General features: G+C 43.1%; 1 protein-coding gene across 1 annotated transcript in view; it reads right to left on the bottom strand.

The window, feature by feature from the left end:
• abcc9 (ATP-binding cassette, sub-family C (CFTR/MRP), member 9) overlaps window positions 1–14,748 on the bottom strand; it is a 157,664-nt gene that overhangs the window by 53,769 nt on the left and 89,147 nt on the right. Inside the window, exons 21-26 of the mRNA XM_056275655.1 lie at window positions 6,446–6,583; window positions 4,501–4,626; window positions 4,192–4,291; window positions 3,937–4,010; window positions 3,496–3,717; window positions 2,678–2,832 (exon numbers count right to left, since the gene is read on the bottom strand). Coding sequence (XP_056131630.1) covers window positions 2,678–2,832; window positions 3,496–3,717; window positions 3,937–4,010; window positions 4,192–4,291; window positions 4,501–4,626; window positions 6,446–6,583 — 815 coding nt within the window. The remainder of the gene's footprint in view (window positions 1–2,677; window positions 2,833–3,495; window positions 3,718–3,936; window positions 4,011–4,191; window positions 4,292–4,500; window positions 4,627–6,445; window positions 6,584–14,748) is intronic.

The raw sequence follows: 14,748 nt of genomic DNA, 5'->3' as shown, positions 1-14,748 counted from the left end.
ATTAGGTGGCCAGATGGAGAGAGCCAGGTTGGAAATTTCACCAGCACACTGGGGAACCCCCTACTCTTTGCAATAAGCGCCATGGGATCTTCAATGACCACAATGAGTATGTATTTATATATATGTACACTACCGTTCAAAAGTTTGGGATCACCCAAACAATTTCGTGTTTTCCATGAAAAGTCACACTTATTCACCACCATATGTTGTGAAATGAATAGAAAATAGAGTCAAGACATTGACAAGGTTAGAAATAATGATTTGTATTTGAAATAAGATTTTTTTTACATCAAACTTTGCTTTCGTCAAAGAATCCTCCATTTGCAGCAATTACAGCATTGCAGACCTTTGGCATTCTAGCTGTTAATTTGTTGAGGTAATCTGGAGAAACTGCACCCCACGCTTCCAGAAGCAGCTCCCACAAGTTGGATTGGTTGGATGGGCACTTCTTTGAGCAGATTGAGTTTCTGGAGCATCACATTTGTGGGGTCAATTAAACGCTCAAAATGGCCAGAAAAAGAGAACTTTCATCTGAAACTCGACAGTCTATTCTTGTTCTTAGAAATGAAGGCTATTCCATGCGAGAAATTGCTAAGAAATTGAAGATTTCCTACACCGGTGTGTACTACTCCCTTCAGAGGACAGCACAAACAGGCTCTAACAGGTACTATTTAATGAAGATGCCAGTTGGGGACCTGTGAGGCGTCTGTTTCTCAAACTAGAGACTCTAATGTACTTATCTTCTCGCTCAGTTGTGCAACGCGGCCTCCCACTTCTTTTTCTACTCTGGTTAGAGCCTGTTTGTGCTGTCCTCTGAAGGGAGTAGTACACACCGGTGTAGGAAATCTTCAATTTCTTAGCAATTTCTCGCATGGAATAGCCTTCATTTCTAAGAACAAGAATAGACTGTCGAGTTTCAGATGAAAGTTCTCTTTTTCTGGCCATTTTGAGCGTTTAATTGACCCCACAAATGTGATGCTCCAGAAACTCAATCTGCTCAAAGAAGTGCCCATCCAACCAATCCAACTTGTGGGAGCTGCTTCTGGAAGCGTGGGGTGCAATTTCTCCAGATTACCTCAACAAATTAACAGCTAGAATGCCAAAGGTCTGCAAGGCTGTAATTGCTGCAAATGGAGGATTCTTTGACGAAAGCAAAGTTTGATGTAAAAAAAATCTTATTTCAAATACAAATCATTATTTCTAACCTTGTCAATGTCTTGACTCTATTTTCTATTCATTTCACAACATATGGTGGTGAATAAGTGTGACTTTTCATGGAAAACACAAAATTGTTTGGGTGATCCCAAACTTTTGAACGGTAGTGTATGTACACAAATCAGCCAAAACATTAAAACCATCTGCCTAATATTGTGTCAGTCCCCCTCATGCTGCCAAAACAGCTCCGATCCTTGGGGGCATGGACTCCACAAGACCTCTGAAGGTGTCCTCTGGTATCTGGCACCCAGACGTTAGCAGCACATCCTTTAAGTGCTGTAAGTTGTGACGTGGGGCCTCCATGGATCTGATTTGTTTTCCCAGCACATCTTACAGATGCTCGACTGGATTTAGCTCTGGGGAATTTGGCGACCAAGGCAACATCTTGAACACTTTTTCATGTTCCTCAAACCATTCCTGAACAACTTTTGCAGTGTGGCAGGGTGCACTATTCTGCTGAAAGAGTCCACTGCCATCAGGGAATAAATACCGCTGCTATGAAGGGGGTACTTGGTCTGCAACAGGTGGTACATGTCAATGTAACATCCATATGAATGTCAGGACCCAAGGTTTCCCAGCAGAACATTGCCCAGAGCATCACACTGCCTCCGCCGGCTTGCCGTCTTTCCATAGAGCATCCTGGTGCCCCTCTTCTCCAGGTAAATGACACACATGCACCAGGCTGTCCACATAATGTAAATAAACACGTGGTTCAGCAGACCAGGCCACCTTCTTCTGTTGCTCCATGGTCCAGTTCTGATGTTCACATGCCCTTTGTAGGTGCTTTTTACAGGAGTCAGCATGGGCACTCTGACCGGTCTGCAGCTACGCAGCCCCATACACAGCAAGCTGTGATGCACTGTGTGTTCTGACACCTGTCTATCATAACCAGCACTAACTTTTACAGCAATTTGAGCTACAGTAGCTCTTCCGTGGGATCTGACCAGACAGGCTAACCTTTGCTTTGCACCCCACACGCATCAGTGAGACTTGGGTGCCCATGACCCTGTTCACCGGTTGTCCTTCCTTGGACCACTTTTGGTAGGTACTGACCACTGCATGCCCGGACCACCCCTCAAGACCTTCCGTTTTGGAGATGCAATGACCCAGTCGTCTAGCCATCACAATTTGACCCTTGTCAAAGTCGCTCAGATCCTTACGCTTGCCCATTTTTCTTGCTTCCAATACATCAAGTTCAAGAACTGACTGTTCACTTAATGCTTAATATATCCTACCGCTTGGCAGATGCCATTGTAATGAGATAATCCACATTATTCACTTACCTGCCAGTGGTTTTAATGCTTTGGCTGATGGATGGATGGATGGACTATTATGCTGCTGAGTAGATTATGGTGCAATTTGGTCATCTAAGACTGTCACAAGACTGTGTACATTTGTGTGTATATATACATCAATGTATGTTTAAGCAGGATTGAGCATGTGAATATGTAAATCCGTCTACCTGATGGGAGCGTGGATGATCTTGTTGAGGAGGTTGTGGTGGAGGTTGGTGGCAGCGGACAGACCCAAGAATTCCACAGTGAGAGAGGTGATGAGGCATAGGGTGATTCCAGCCCCACACAAGGTGATAAACACTGGCAGATAGTAAGAGTCGTGCTGTAGGGGACACAAACACACACACACACACACACACACACACACACACACACACACCAATGGATGAAGAACACAGCCACATTTACACCCACATTAATACATCTGAAAAGACAAATAGATCATCATCATCTATTATCCAAATCGCTTATTCTGCTCTCAGGGTCGCAGGGATACTGGAGCCTATCCCAGCAGTCACTGGGGACAGGTGGGGAGTCACCCTGGACAGGCCACCAGGCCATCACAGGACTGACAGACACACACACACACACATACATATACACACGCGCACACACGCGCGCACACACACACACACACACACACACACACACACACACACATACACACACTCACACCTAGGGACAATGTATAGCCAATTCACCTGACCTACATATCTTTGGACGGTGGGAGGAAACCGGAGCACCCGGAAGAAACCCACGCAGACACGGGGAGAACATGCAAACTCCACATAGAGGATGACCCCTAAGGTTGGACTACCCCGGGGCTCGAACCCAGGACCTTATTGCTGTGAGGAGACCGTGCTAACCACTGCGCCACTGTGGCGCGTCATCATCACCATCATCATCATGACAAATAGATGGGCACGTAAACAAAGGCGCACACCTCGAAAAACACTCTAGCTATACTTCATATCTAATACATTACCTCGACATCTGGAGGTGCTGTAATGTTGTTGGCGATGCTGTCCCCTATTCCACTTGCAGTAGATATCCCTGTTCCTGCCCCCATATTCTGATTGGTTTTGGAGGAGGTCCACAGAGCTAACCAGAAATCGATGGCCACCATGACGGAATGTTTGAGGAGTTTAGAGGAAACCATGAGGAAGACCATGAAGAAGCCACCCGAAGACAGGTAACGCCAGCACACCTGCGGTCGTACATTTTCATTTGAACAGGGAGACGGATAGATGGAAAGACAAACTGATGGATGGAGGAGTGGGTGCATGAAAGTATGGTTAGATAGATGGACTTTGGTCTTCCACAGGCTAACTTTTACTTGCTTATTTTATGTATGAATATGAAAACTTGGACAGATGGATAAACGTAAACAAAGATAGAGGAAAGCAAAGAAGGTTACATGGATTACCTTCCATGGAATCTTAGATCGTCTATTAGTGGTGGTGGACAAGTCATCATCTTCCTCCTCTTCCTCTTCTTCCTCTGATGAGGTAAAATTATTACATTAACAACAGATATCTATGAGCAATATCACTATAACTTTGGTGGCATTTGCATATACACAGAATAAGGATGCGTTTAGTTGTGAAGGTACGGTATCAATAGCAAAACATCCGGTGGATAACAAGCAGCAATGATCAGACAAGAGCAGCAGATCTCTTACCTTCGTCTTCGTCGTCTATCTGATTCTTGGCCTCTCTGGAATAGAAAGCTCTCCTTAGTGTCTTTCTTTCCAACGCCGTCTGGCTGTCCAGCTCTGTGTCCTACATACAGGGTAGAGACACAGTGAATCACTACATTAAAAATAGAATAATGCTCTGGTGTGTGGCGGTCCTGTCCAAACTGGTGTTCCTGAATAAGCCCAGTGTGCAGGCTGCAACACAGAACACGGATTTAATTCCGTGTGTGTGTGTGCGTGTGTGTGTGTTTTTTTTTTTCTTGGGTACACAATGGATTTGGGTATGTGTTGTACCTTCTCCAGCTCCTGGTCCTGTCTGTTCATCAGGGTCTTCCAGTGTTCGTAGAGCTCCACGTCATGAGTCTGAATGTCTTTCAGAGTCCCCTCTCGCAGCACAGAGCCATCCTTCATGGCTATGATCTAAACAAGCGTCACACGCGCCCACACACACACACACACACACACACAGAGTAATGCCGGGATAAGTCTACATGAATTCAGCCCATTTTGTTTTTGCCCCCCCCCTTTTTTTTTTACTCCCCAGTTGTATCTGGCCAATTACCCCGCTCTTCTGAGCCGTCCCGGTCACTGCTCCACCCCCTCTGCCAATTCGGGGAGGGCTGCAGACTACCAAATGCCTCCTCCGATACATGTGGAGTCAAGCCCCTTTTCCCCTGACAGTGAGGAGTTTCACCAGGGGGACGTAGCACGTGGGAGGATCACACTATTCCCCCCAGCTCTCCCTCCCTCCTGAACAGGCACCCTGACCGACCAGAGGAGGCGCTAGTGCAGCAACCAGGACACATACCCACTTCCGGCTTCCCAGCTGCAGACACAGTCAGGACCAGTTGTGTCTGTATGGATGCCTGACCAAGGCGGGGGTAACACGGGGATTCGCACCGGCGATCCCCGTGTTGGAAGGCAACAGAATAGACGCCCCTTTAATTCAGCCCGATTTTGACAGGATTTTGTCAAGCCTGATAACGAACGTTGGGAACGAGGAATGGGCATCTACCCCGTGTAGTGTGACATAATGGAAGAACAGTGATGTGGCAGCTGGGCCACCCCTACAAAAAATAGAGCATGTCATTTTCTTTCTTTTCTCCCCCCCCCCCCCCATTTTTTCCCTTCCCAATTGTATATAGCCAATTATCCCACTCTTACCCACATCCGGCTTCCCACCCACAAACACGGCCAATTTTGTCTGTAGGAACGCCTGACCAAGCCAGAGGTAACACAGGGATTTTAACCAGCGATCCCCATGTTGGTAAACAACGGAATAGACCACTACGCCACCCGGACACCCTTCGCATGACATCTTTTCTTTTCTTCTTTTTTTCCCCTTGCTTCCTAGTCTGACAACTCCTATGACGTGTTCCGTGACGTCGACCAATAGGATGACAGAGTGCTCTCTGGCGCACACATGTAAACATGGCAGAGAGAAAGCGGGATACTGCTGTTGGTGCTGTCATGTGGAACGACGAAACCGAGGAAAGGGTCGTTGAGCAGTGACAACAACACCTCTGCAGGCCCTTTTAGACGTTTCCTCGAGGGAGGACCATGACAAGAGGCAAAAAAAAAAAAAAGTAGGCTAAATGTTGGCGAGAAAGTGGCGGCAGTTCAGCAACCCGCTGAGTAGCTGGTTAAACTATGCTAGGTTAGCATTCCCCAGTATTACTAGCTGCAACGGTGTCCACAACTGTTTTTTCTTTTTTGTCGTTTTCTTTTCGGAACACAAGACCACCAGCATCACACATAGCGCTTCTGTAGCCATGACTGACAATTTCTTGACCCTCCTCCCCGACGACCTATGAACTCACTCAAGTTTGTGAAAGGCAGCGTACGATGATCGGTCGGGGGGCATACTTGTAGTGTTATTGCCAGTCTCCCGGCCAAGACATGGCAAGAATTTACGGCGCTATGATTGGCTAATCTGACTTGGTGACCATCATGAAAAAAAAAAAAACACCATGTAGTCTGATCCCGGCATTACACAAATGCAAACGCTTGAGCTTGCGGAACGTATTGTATAGCATTTAATGTATAGTTCTGCTGATGGATGTGAGGCAAGAATAACTTAAGTACAACATAGCAGAATGATTCAATATAACATCACACAGCGCAAAACCACATGATGTAGTGTGGTAATCCACAGTGTAGCATAGAATTACAAAGCATGGCACTGCATAGTATGGTTAAATCTTGGGTAGGAGGTTTTACTCAAATTTCAGTTTCTTACCCAGTCAGCATGTATCAGGTACTGTAGCTTATGGGTAACCAGCACAACAGTGCGTTTGTCATCCTGTAGGAACTTGAGGATTCCCTCTTGCATAAGGTGATCACTAAGATGGATGTCCAAAGCCGAGAACGGGTCATCCTGTGAGAAAGGAGAGAGAGACACTTTAGATGGATGGAGTACAGAAGAGGTTAGGCCAACTGAAACAAGGTGTATAAACAATTTTATAACAGGTTGTCCACCAAGAAAGGAAAGATAACAGGCAAAAAGGCAAATTGTGAAAATACTTCAAATATAGAGCTCATATCTTGGAGAGATGAGGAAGAGGATAAATTAAATAAATAGAGGGTACAAAGATGACTGAACTGAGCAGAGCAAAGCTGATGCTCCTTTCTTTGACAGGAAAAAAAGAATACAAAAACAACTCTTGATGAAGTTATATTATGGATGATTGGTTAGGTGGTGTAGAAAAGCCCCCGACACAGCATTACCACCATCAACCAAACATATTCTACTGAAGCCAGGCATTGAGTCCAGCATCTGGTGCTAAAATTCTTTCCTTTCAAAAAAATTAAAAACAATATATCGTTGGAGTGAAATAAAACCTCATTTGTCGGTTGATCTCTGTCTGTAGCTGTCTCAAAGAGGGATGGATGGATTGTCATGAAGTTTGTGTCCAGGTGGTACATGGGCAGCAAAACAATTTATTTGATATCGGTAGCGAAGTTTTTGTGAACTTATTGAGGAATTTAACTTTAATTCCTTGCAAAAAAATTCCCTCATGGAAACAAATGGTGGGTGGTTTGGATGTTATTGGGGGAACTATTTGGCCGTGGTGGAGGTCTTCACTCTCTGGATGCTCTTGTTTTCTGGATGTTCTTGTTTAGTGCAAGAATGTTATGTGTGCCATAGACAGATTTTTGAAAGAAGACTAAATTCTTGAAACAATCTAATTTTTTATTAGTTTGTTCCAAGTCTAAATAATAAAACTTGACTTGGCTTTTATTATTTTTATTCTATTCTAGTGTTTTGCATTGAAACGGCCTGCTGGTCATCATAAAGCGTACGGTAAAACGTTAAGTTAAATTAGATGACTGTTTCTTCCTAGATTTAAGAGATAATTTCACTTTGTGATGTTACTAAAATTACACACAGCATGTTTATTAGAATGTCTTGGAGGTCAGGCTCCACATGAAAATAGAATAAATTTCCCTTGTCCACAAAGAGTTGTGTGTTAAATACCAGATGAGAACCTTTTCTCACATTCTGTTGTCTGGCAGATGAATAAATTGATTCCAGAGCTTGACCATTTCACCTTTAACCTTTTTCTCCAAAGGATCCCAGCTCATATCTCCTAAGATAACTAAACGGCTAAATTTGGGGCAAATCATTCCACTCCTAGAAAAAAGCTTAATGCTCTGTTCTGGAAACAATTTCCTGTTGGAAGAATTTTGAAACCCACAAACTTGAGCTCCATAAATCACAAATGGACACACATAAGAGCAAAAGAGCTGTGTAAAAGTGGAATATCCAAAATCTGTACAATGCTGCGGGGTTAAAACTGAACCTAGAGCTCTCCCAGCAGCATCTGTCAGTGGTCACCAACCCTGCTCCTGAAGAGCTACCATCCTGCCGGTTTTCACTCCAACCCTGATTTAGCACACCTGATTCTACTAATCACCCACTTACCAAGACTTTGATTTATTGGGTCAGATATATTAAATTAGGTCTGGATTGAAAACCTAAACAAGCGTCACACGCGCCCACACACACACACACACACACACACACACACACACAGAGTAATGCCGGGATAAGTCTACATGAATTCATGTAGTGGTCAACAACCCTGCTCTCCAGGAGCAGGGTTGTTGACCACTGCTCTAAAAGCATATCTCCAAATAGGAAATTAAACAAAGATCTTATGATTCCCTTATTTCTAAAGGAGAATATCTGCATTTTTCCTTGGGATTTAGAGCAACATAAATTACCAATATTAAACATATTCTGCAGATTTATTTTATTTACTAGTCGAAGAATTATGTTATCAGCATACAGCAGCACACCTAAGGTTACATCACAATTTTTTTTGTATCCAAGTTTGGCTATTTGATCATTTGAGCTAAATGATTTACAAAAATAACACAAATAAAACAGGGTTGGGGAAAATATGTCCCCTTGCTTTAGCCCCAACAGAGGGAGAAACTGGTTAGTACTCAGATGGACATGAATAGTTGCTGTAGGGGCTCTCTAAACTGTAAATTGTTTTGATAATCTTATGGAACTATCCGTCAATACCTGCCTGAATATGTTTAATCAAAAGTTAAGTCCCTGTTTACTCAGAAATGCCTTTTGAAAATCAATGATACACATTTAGATAGATTTTCCCTTTTTATTCTTACTCTGACCACTCAAGTTACTGCAAAATATGATCAATGCAGTCTCCGAGAGTCAACAATGAATAAAATGATAATGTGCATATTTTAACAATCAGGGCGAGCATCATCTTAAAAATGATTGGAGTGTCTGAACATACAGTTGTCTATTAAACAGTGGCTCATCAATTTATTACTTGGCCAGACAAAGGGAGATCTAAATAGGATATAAATGTGAGTGTAGAACCATAGTTGTACATGGATGGTCTGATTATATACATTTATTTTTTGGTTTAGGCTACTGTGACAGTTACCCATCTCATTCTTTCTCTCTGCTTCTGGTGTGGGAAGATGGCGGGCCGAAGTCATGTTTGCAGCAGCCTCACCCAGTACCGTTGTGGGAAGATAGCGGCACAAACTTACGTTTGTGGCGGCCTCACCCAGTGCCATCCCTGAAGTGTATTTGTCCACGTCTTGTTTCTGGATCGGCTGGGAGAGCCCAGAGACCACGGCCCTGCCTGGAGCTGTGCCCGAAGAGGAAACACCGAGGGTGGTCTGACAGGACGCTGAAGCAGGGCAGGCTAAGCTAACTTCTAGCCCATGCATACCGGCTGTTCCGATGACACCGAGGGTGGTCTGGTGGCAGCCTCGCCTGGTGTTGACTGTGTTTTTGGTGTCATTGTGTGGGGTGCAGGGAGGTGTGTCGAAGGTGTCTGGCTGGGAGAGCTGGCGTTGGATCGGCTGGGGGAGCCTGGTCTGCTGCATCTGGTGGGCCAAGGGACAATGGCCCTGCCTGGAGCTGCACCCGAGGAGGGAGCCCATTCTCACTCCCAACTCGTCACATATACACTTGTCGAGGACAACCTCTTCGTCACTATTCAACACTCTAGGTACCCCTTTAACCGGGGTTAGCCGGAAACACCAAGGGCAGTTGGACAGGATGCAGAAGCGGGGCAGGCTAAGCTAACTGCTAGCCCATGCAGACCAGCAGTTCCGACAGTCATCCTGGCATTCGCTCTCTTTAGACAGTGAAAAAAAAAAAGGATATGTTGCATGTGTTTTTGTAGTTGTTTTTTTTTGTAGTTTGGATATATGTGTTTTTGTGGTTTGAATATGTGTTTTTTGTCTTTGTGTTGCACTGCTGTGGGCTGGGGGAAGCAATATTTCGTTTCATTTCATGTACGCAAGTGCATGAAATGAAATGAAATGACAAATAAATGTTCCTGATTCCTTTTAGCAGTTAGGTCTTCCCCTACGTCAAACCCAGGAGTTGTAGTTTCAGAAGCGTAAGCTCAGTTATCCTAAACATCACTAACAAAAACCGAACTGAACATGTTGGCTGAAGTGATGAATGACATTATACTTGAACAGCTGCTCATGGGCCTTCAGTCCCAGTCATGAACGTGTCGCTTATCATCTCTGCAGGCAAGACTCTTGAGTGAGGCTAAAGGTCTGTTTTTACAAAAGGTTCGTTGGTCATAGTGTTGTCTCATATAAACCGTTATTGAAAATAAAGCATATCTGAATAATTTAATATGCTGTGTCTATGAAAACAATCTGCTTATAACAGAACATCACATTTGCTTATACAAAACTGCAGCAGAAGTGCAGATGTCTGAGAAGAAGAGGACTGCATATCTGATCCTCACGCTTCATTGTGGGTCATGGACAAAAACAGTGTGGTGGATGTCGTTCCGACAGTGGGATCTCTGGCCTGATGCAGTGCTGTCCAAATCTGTTCTTTACAGATTTTTTTTTTTGCTTTTGGGTGTTGGTGGTGGTGTTGGGGGGGCCTAGACACGGATGGAGCAAGTGTCAAAGGCTGAGAGCCAAAACGCTACAAAAATACCCTTAACACATTATAGACCAATTTGCAACAAGAAAATCAGTCTCCTTTGAAATGTTTATTAACTGTATAATTGTGCGTGCACTGTGTATAATATGCTAAACTTGATGCTTACATCTACTGATGTTCAAATATTTGTTGAATATTTCGGTAACACTTTATTTTAGGGGGTTGGAAATTATCTAGTAATTTCCTAGTAATAAGGTGGTAATTTTTACAGGTAATTTTACAGCTAACCCTAACCCTAACCCAAATTAGAAGGTAATTTCAACCTTATTTCTAAGAAATTACATGATAATTACCACCTCATTACTGGGAAATTACTAGGTAATTCCCGACCCCCTAAAATAAAGTGTAATCAATATTTCTTACTCCAAAGCATAAAATAACTGAGTCTGGTGTTTCCTATGTGACTTTGAATGCTTGTTTGTTAGCTATCTATCTGCCACTACATTTACCTAAGACTGTATCACAACTAAAGTTACTTAAAGCATTTTATTACAAATTTATTGGCCTGGAACCATTATGAATCTAAAAACATACATGTGGTAAATAGCACAAGCATTATCATTATTTATAGTTACGTTATTTCACAAGAGTACATAAATATGCATATAATTATGAAGTATCGGTTATAGTCATTATATTACATTATATGTTAACTAGAATATATATCTACTCCTGTATTTTCACAATGTGTGCCTGGTGTGTGGTGTGTGTCTGTGTGAGAGTCTATAAACGGCCAAACTAAAGCACTTGGGGCCTTGATTCTTTTTGGAGGTTATTGGGGATGATCAGGGGCACCTATAAAAAAATAGCAGAAAATTAAATGTATGCATAATTATGCAAAATATGCATTTTTGCAAAATTGCACTTATGATCCTAATTTGTTTTGGAGGTGGTAGGTATTGTTCCAGAGGACCAGAAAAATAGCAGAAAATTAAAATAATTATAATAATTATGCATAATTATGTAAAATATGCATTTTCTAAAAATGGCTAAAAACCACTTTTCTCGGCATCTCAGATGATTCTGAGCATTTGGGGGGAGGGAGTTGGAGTGGGGGGGGTTTAGGGGCAGGGGGACGGCGGTTAGCTGGCAGGATGAAGAGGAGGGAGATTTAGACGGGTGGATAACCAAACCGCTACATTGTAGCGGGGTTCTTCTAGTATATGTATATATACACATATATATACATATACATATATATACATATACATATATATGGTAAATGGACTGCATCTATATAGTGTGTTTCTAGTCTATCAACCACTCAAAGCGCTTTACTTGACTTGACTTTATCTTGTCTTGGCAATATTTTCCCACTCTTCCTTACAAAAGTTATTTTAAGTTTTGTATTTTTTCTCTTTTTCCCCTTAATTGTTTCTGATTGTTTTTCACTTTGTTTTTTAATTGGTTGATATTATATATATACATATATACATATACATATATATACATACATACATACATATACATACATACATATACATATACATACATATATATATATACACATACATATATATATATATATATATAAATAAACAAGTTTAAAAAGTTCTGACATTTATCTCGGTTTCATTTTTGTTTTTATATAGCAACATTTTAACGGAGCTGTGTAAACGTTTTACATCCATTGTATGACAATATAGTAGATATCCAAAGGAATTGAATCGAGTGCAACTGGACTTGGTATATATCCGTGAAGATTTTTTGCCTCTCATCCAAGAGGCTTCATCAGTTCATGCCTTTCTGACTAGACCGAAACGTCTTCACAGATATATACCAAGTCCAGTTGCACTCGATTCAATTCCTTTGGATAACCATGACCTGGATGAATGAGAACATTCACAGACATGTTGCGGAACAATTTGGGTCTGACACCCTTAAAATGGTGAGTGAATATGAAAGGATGGCTCGGAAGATTTCAAACTACAGAAACCACTTACGATTCAATCTGAGATGCAGACAACACAGGCTCATACCCACTAGCCTGTACCTGTGTACCACAATGAAAGGACATAGAGCAGACAGAATCATACAGAAGGAACAGAATCAACTCCTGAATGAAAGAGCGAGACAGGTCCATTTCACTATTGAAGGAGAAATCTGACCAACTACTCCAGCAACTAACATCCCACTTGCCTGGTGCAGTCTTGGAGAGGATCACTGATTTCACCAAGAAAGCCCAACTATCTCAACACCACAAAACCAAAGAAAGGCAGACAAGGAAGTTTCAAAACTGAATCAAGTTTCAAAACTGAATCAAAACTGAATGAGAACATTTACAGACAACTTACAGCGACGAACCAACAACACTAGCCAAGCAGATATACTTACCTGGAGACAAAAGACAGAACATCCCACAAAAAACAGAACGCAGAACAGATGGATCAAGAATCTGTCGGACAAGGTACTTACCCAATCAGAGAATGAGGTCTTAGCCAAAGGACTGAACTTCCCCATGACACCCAAACAACTACCTATAGTTGACCTCATCACATCCACAGAATCAGCTCTAAAGAAAAACAATCTAACGGAAACCGAGGCGGAACAGCTTAGGTTGAAGGTATCAGCAGCTCTGTCCAATGCAAAACTCCCTCCTTCCAACCTAACCATGGAGAAAAGGAAAGCCGTGACAGCCCTGAGCATGGATGAAAACATCACTACCCTTCCAGCAGATAAGGGGAGATGTATGGTTATCCTCAACACAACAGACTACCACGTCAAGATCACGTCATTACTCAGCGACACCGACACCTATGAACCTCTGAGACGCGATCCAACTAGTGGTTACAAGAGGAGAATAATAGAATACCTACAGAAACTACAGAAAGGAGGAACCATTGACCGGATACACTACCACCGTCTCTACCCAAAAGATAACATTCCATGCATATATGGACTCCCTAAGATCCATAAAGATGGAACCCCCCTCAGGCCCATCATCAGCAGCATAAACTCGGTCATATACAACATTGCCAAACATATAGCCAACATCTTGACCCCTTTAGTGGGCGAAACACCTCACCATATCCAAAACTCCATTGACTTCGTGAACAAGGTCCAAGGCGTAAAACTGGAACCGAATGAAACCATGGTATCCTACGACGTGACCTCGTTATTCACCTGCACCCCAACCATGGAGGCTTTGGAAACTGTGAGGCAACGTTTGCTACGGGACGACACCCTCCACAATAGGACCAACCTCAGCCCAGACCAGATTTGCCAACTACTGGACCTTTGCCTGAACACTACATACTTCCAATTCAGGGGCCAGTTTTACAGACAGAAACACGGCTGTGCAATGGGCTCACCAGTATCTCCCATTGTGGCCAACTTATATGCGGAAGAGGTAGAACACAGGGCCCTGAACTCCTTCAGAGGAACACCTCCAAGCCACTGGTTCAGATATGTGGACGACACATGGGTCAAAATCCAAACACAAGAGGTGCAAGCGTTTACCAAACACATCAACTCAGTGGATAAGAACATTAAGTTCACAAGGGAAGACGTAAAGAACAACAGTTTGCCCTTCTTGGACTGTAACATCCACATTGGGGAAGACAGGAGCCTCCACATTGGGGTTTACAGGAAACCTACACACACAGACCAATATCTACTTTTCGACTCACACCACCCTCTGGAACACAAACTGAGCGACATCAGAACTCTGCAACACAGAGCTGACAATGTGTCCAGCAGCACTCAGGCCCAACGGGAAGAACACAAACACCTGAGGGGAGCTTTAAAAACCTGCGGCTACCCCAATTGGACCTTTGTGAAAACTGCAACAAGTTCTAAAAAGACCAACCAGGTGAGCGACGAGGAGAAAAGGAACAGAAGGAATAGTACAGTCATCCGGTATGTTTCTGGGGTCTCCGAGAAACAAACACCGCATCCCGGTATACTTCAAACCCAGCAACACACTCTGACAAAGACTGGTTCATCCCAAAGACCATGTACCACACACCCAAAAAAGCAATCTGGTGTATGTTGTACAATGCAATGAGGATTGCACTGACCTATACATAGGAGAAACCAAACAACCACTACACAAACGGATGGCTCAACACAGAAGA

Source organism: Lampris incognitus, chromosome 3 (assembly GCF_029633865.1).
Source record: "Lampris incognitus isolate fLamInc1 chromosome 3, fLamInc1.hap2, whole genome shotgun sequence".
Classification (NCBI taxonomy): domain Eukaryota; kingdom Metazoa; phylum Chordata; class Actinopteri; order Lampriformes; family Lampridae; genus Lampris; species Lampris incognitus.
This window is presented reverse-complemented; position numbering and strand designations above follow the sequence as displayed.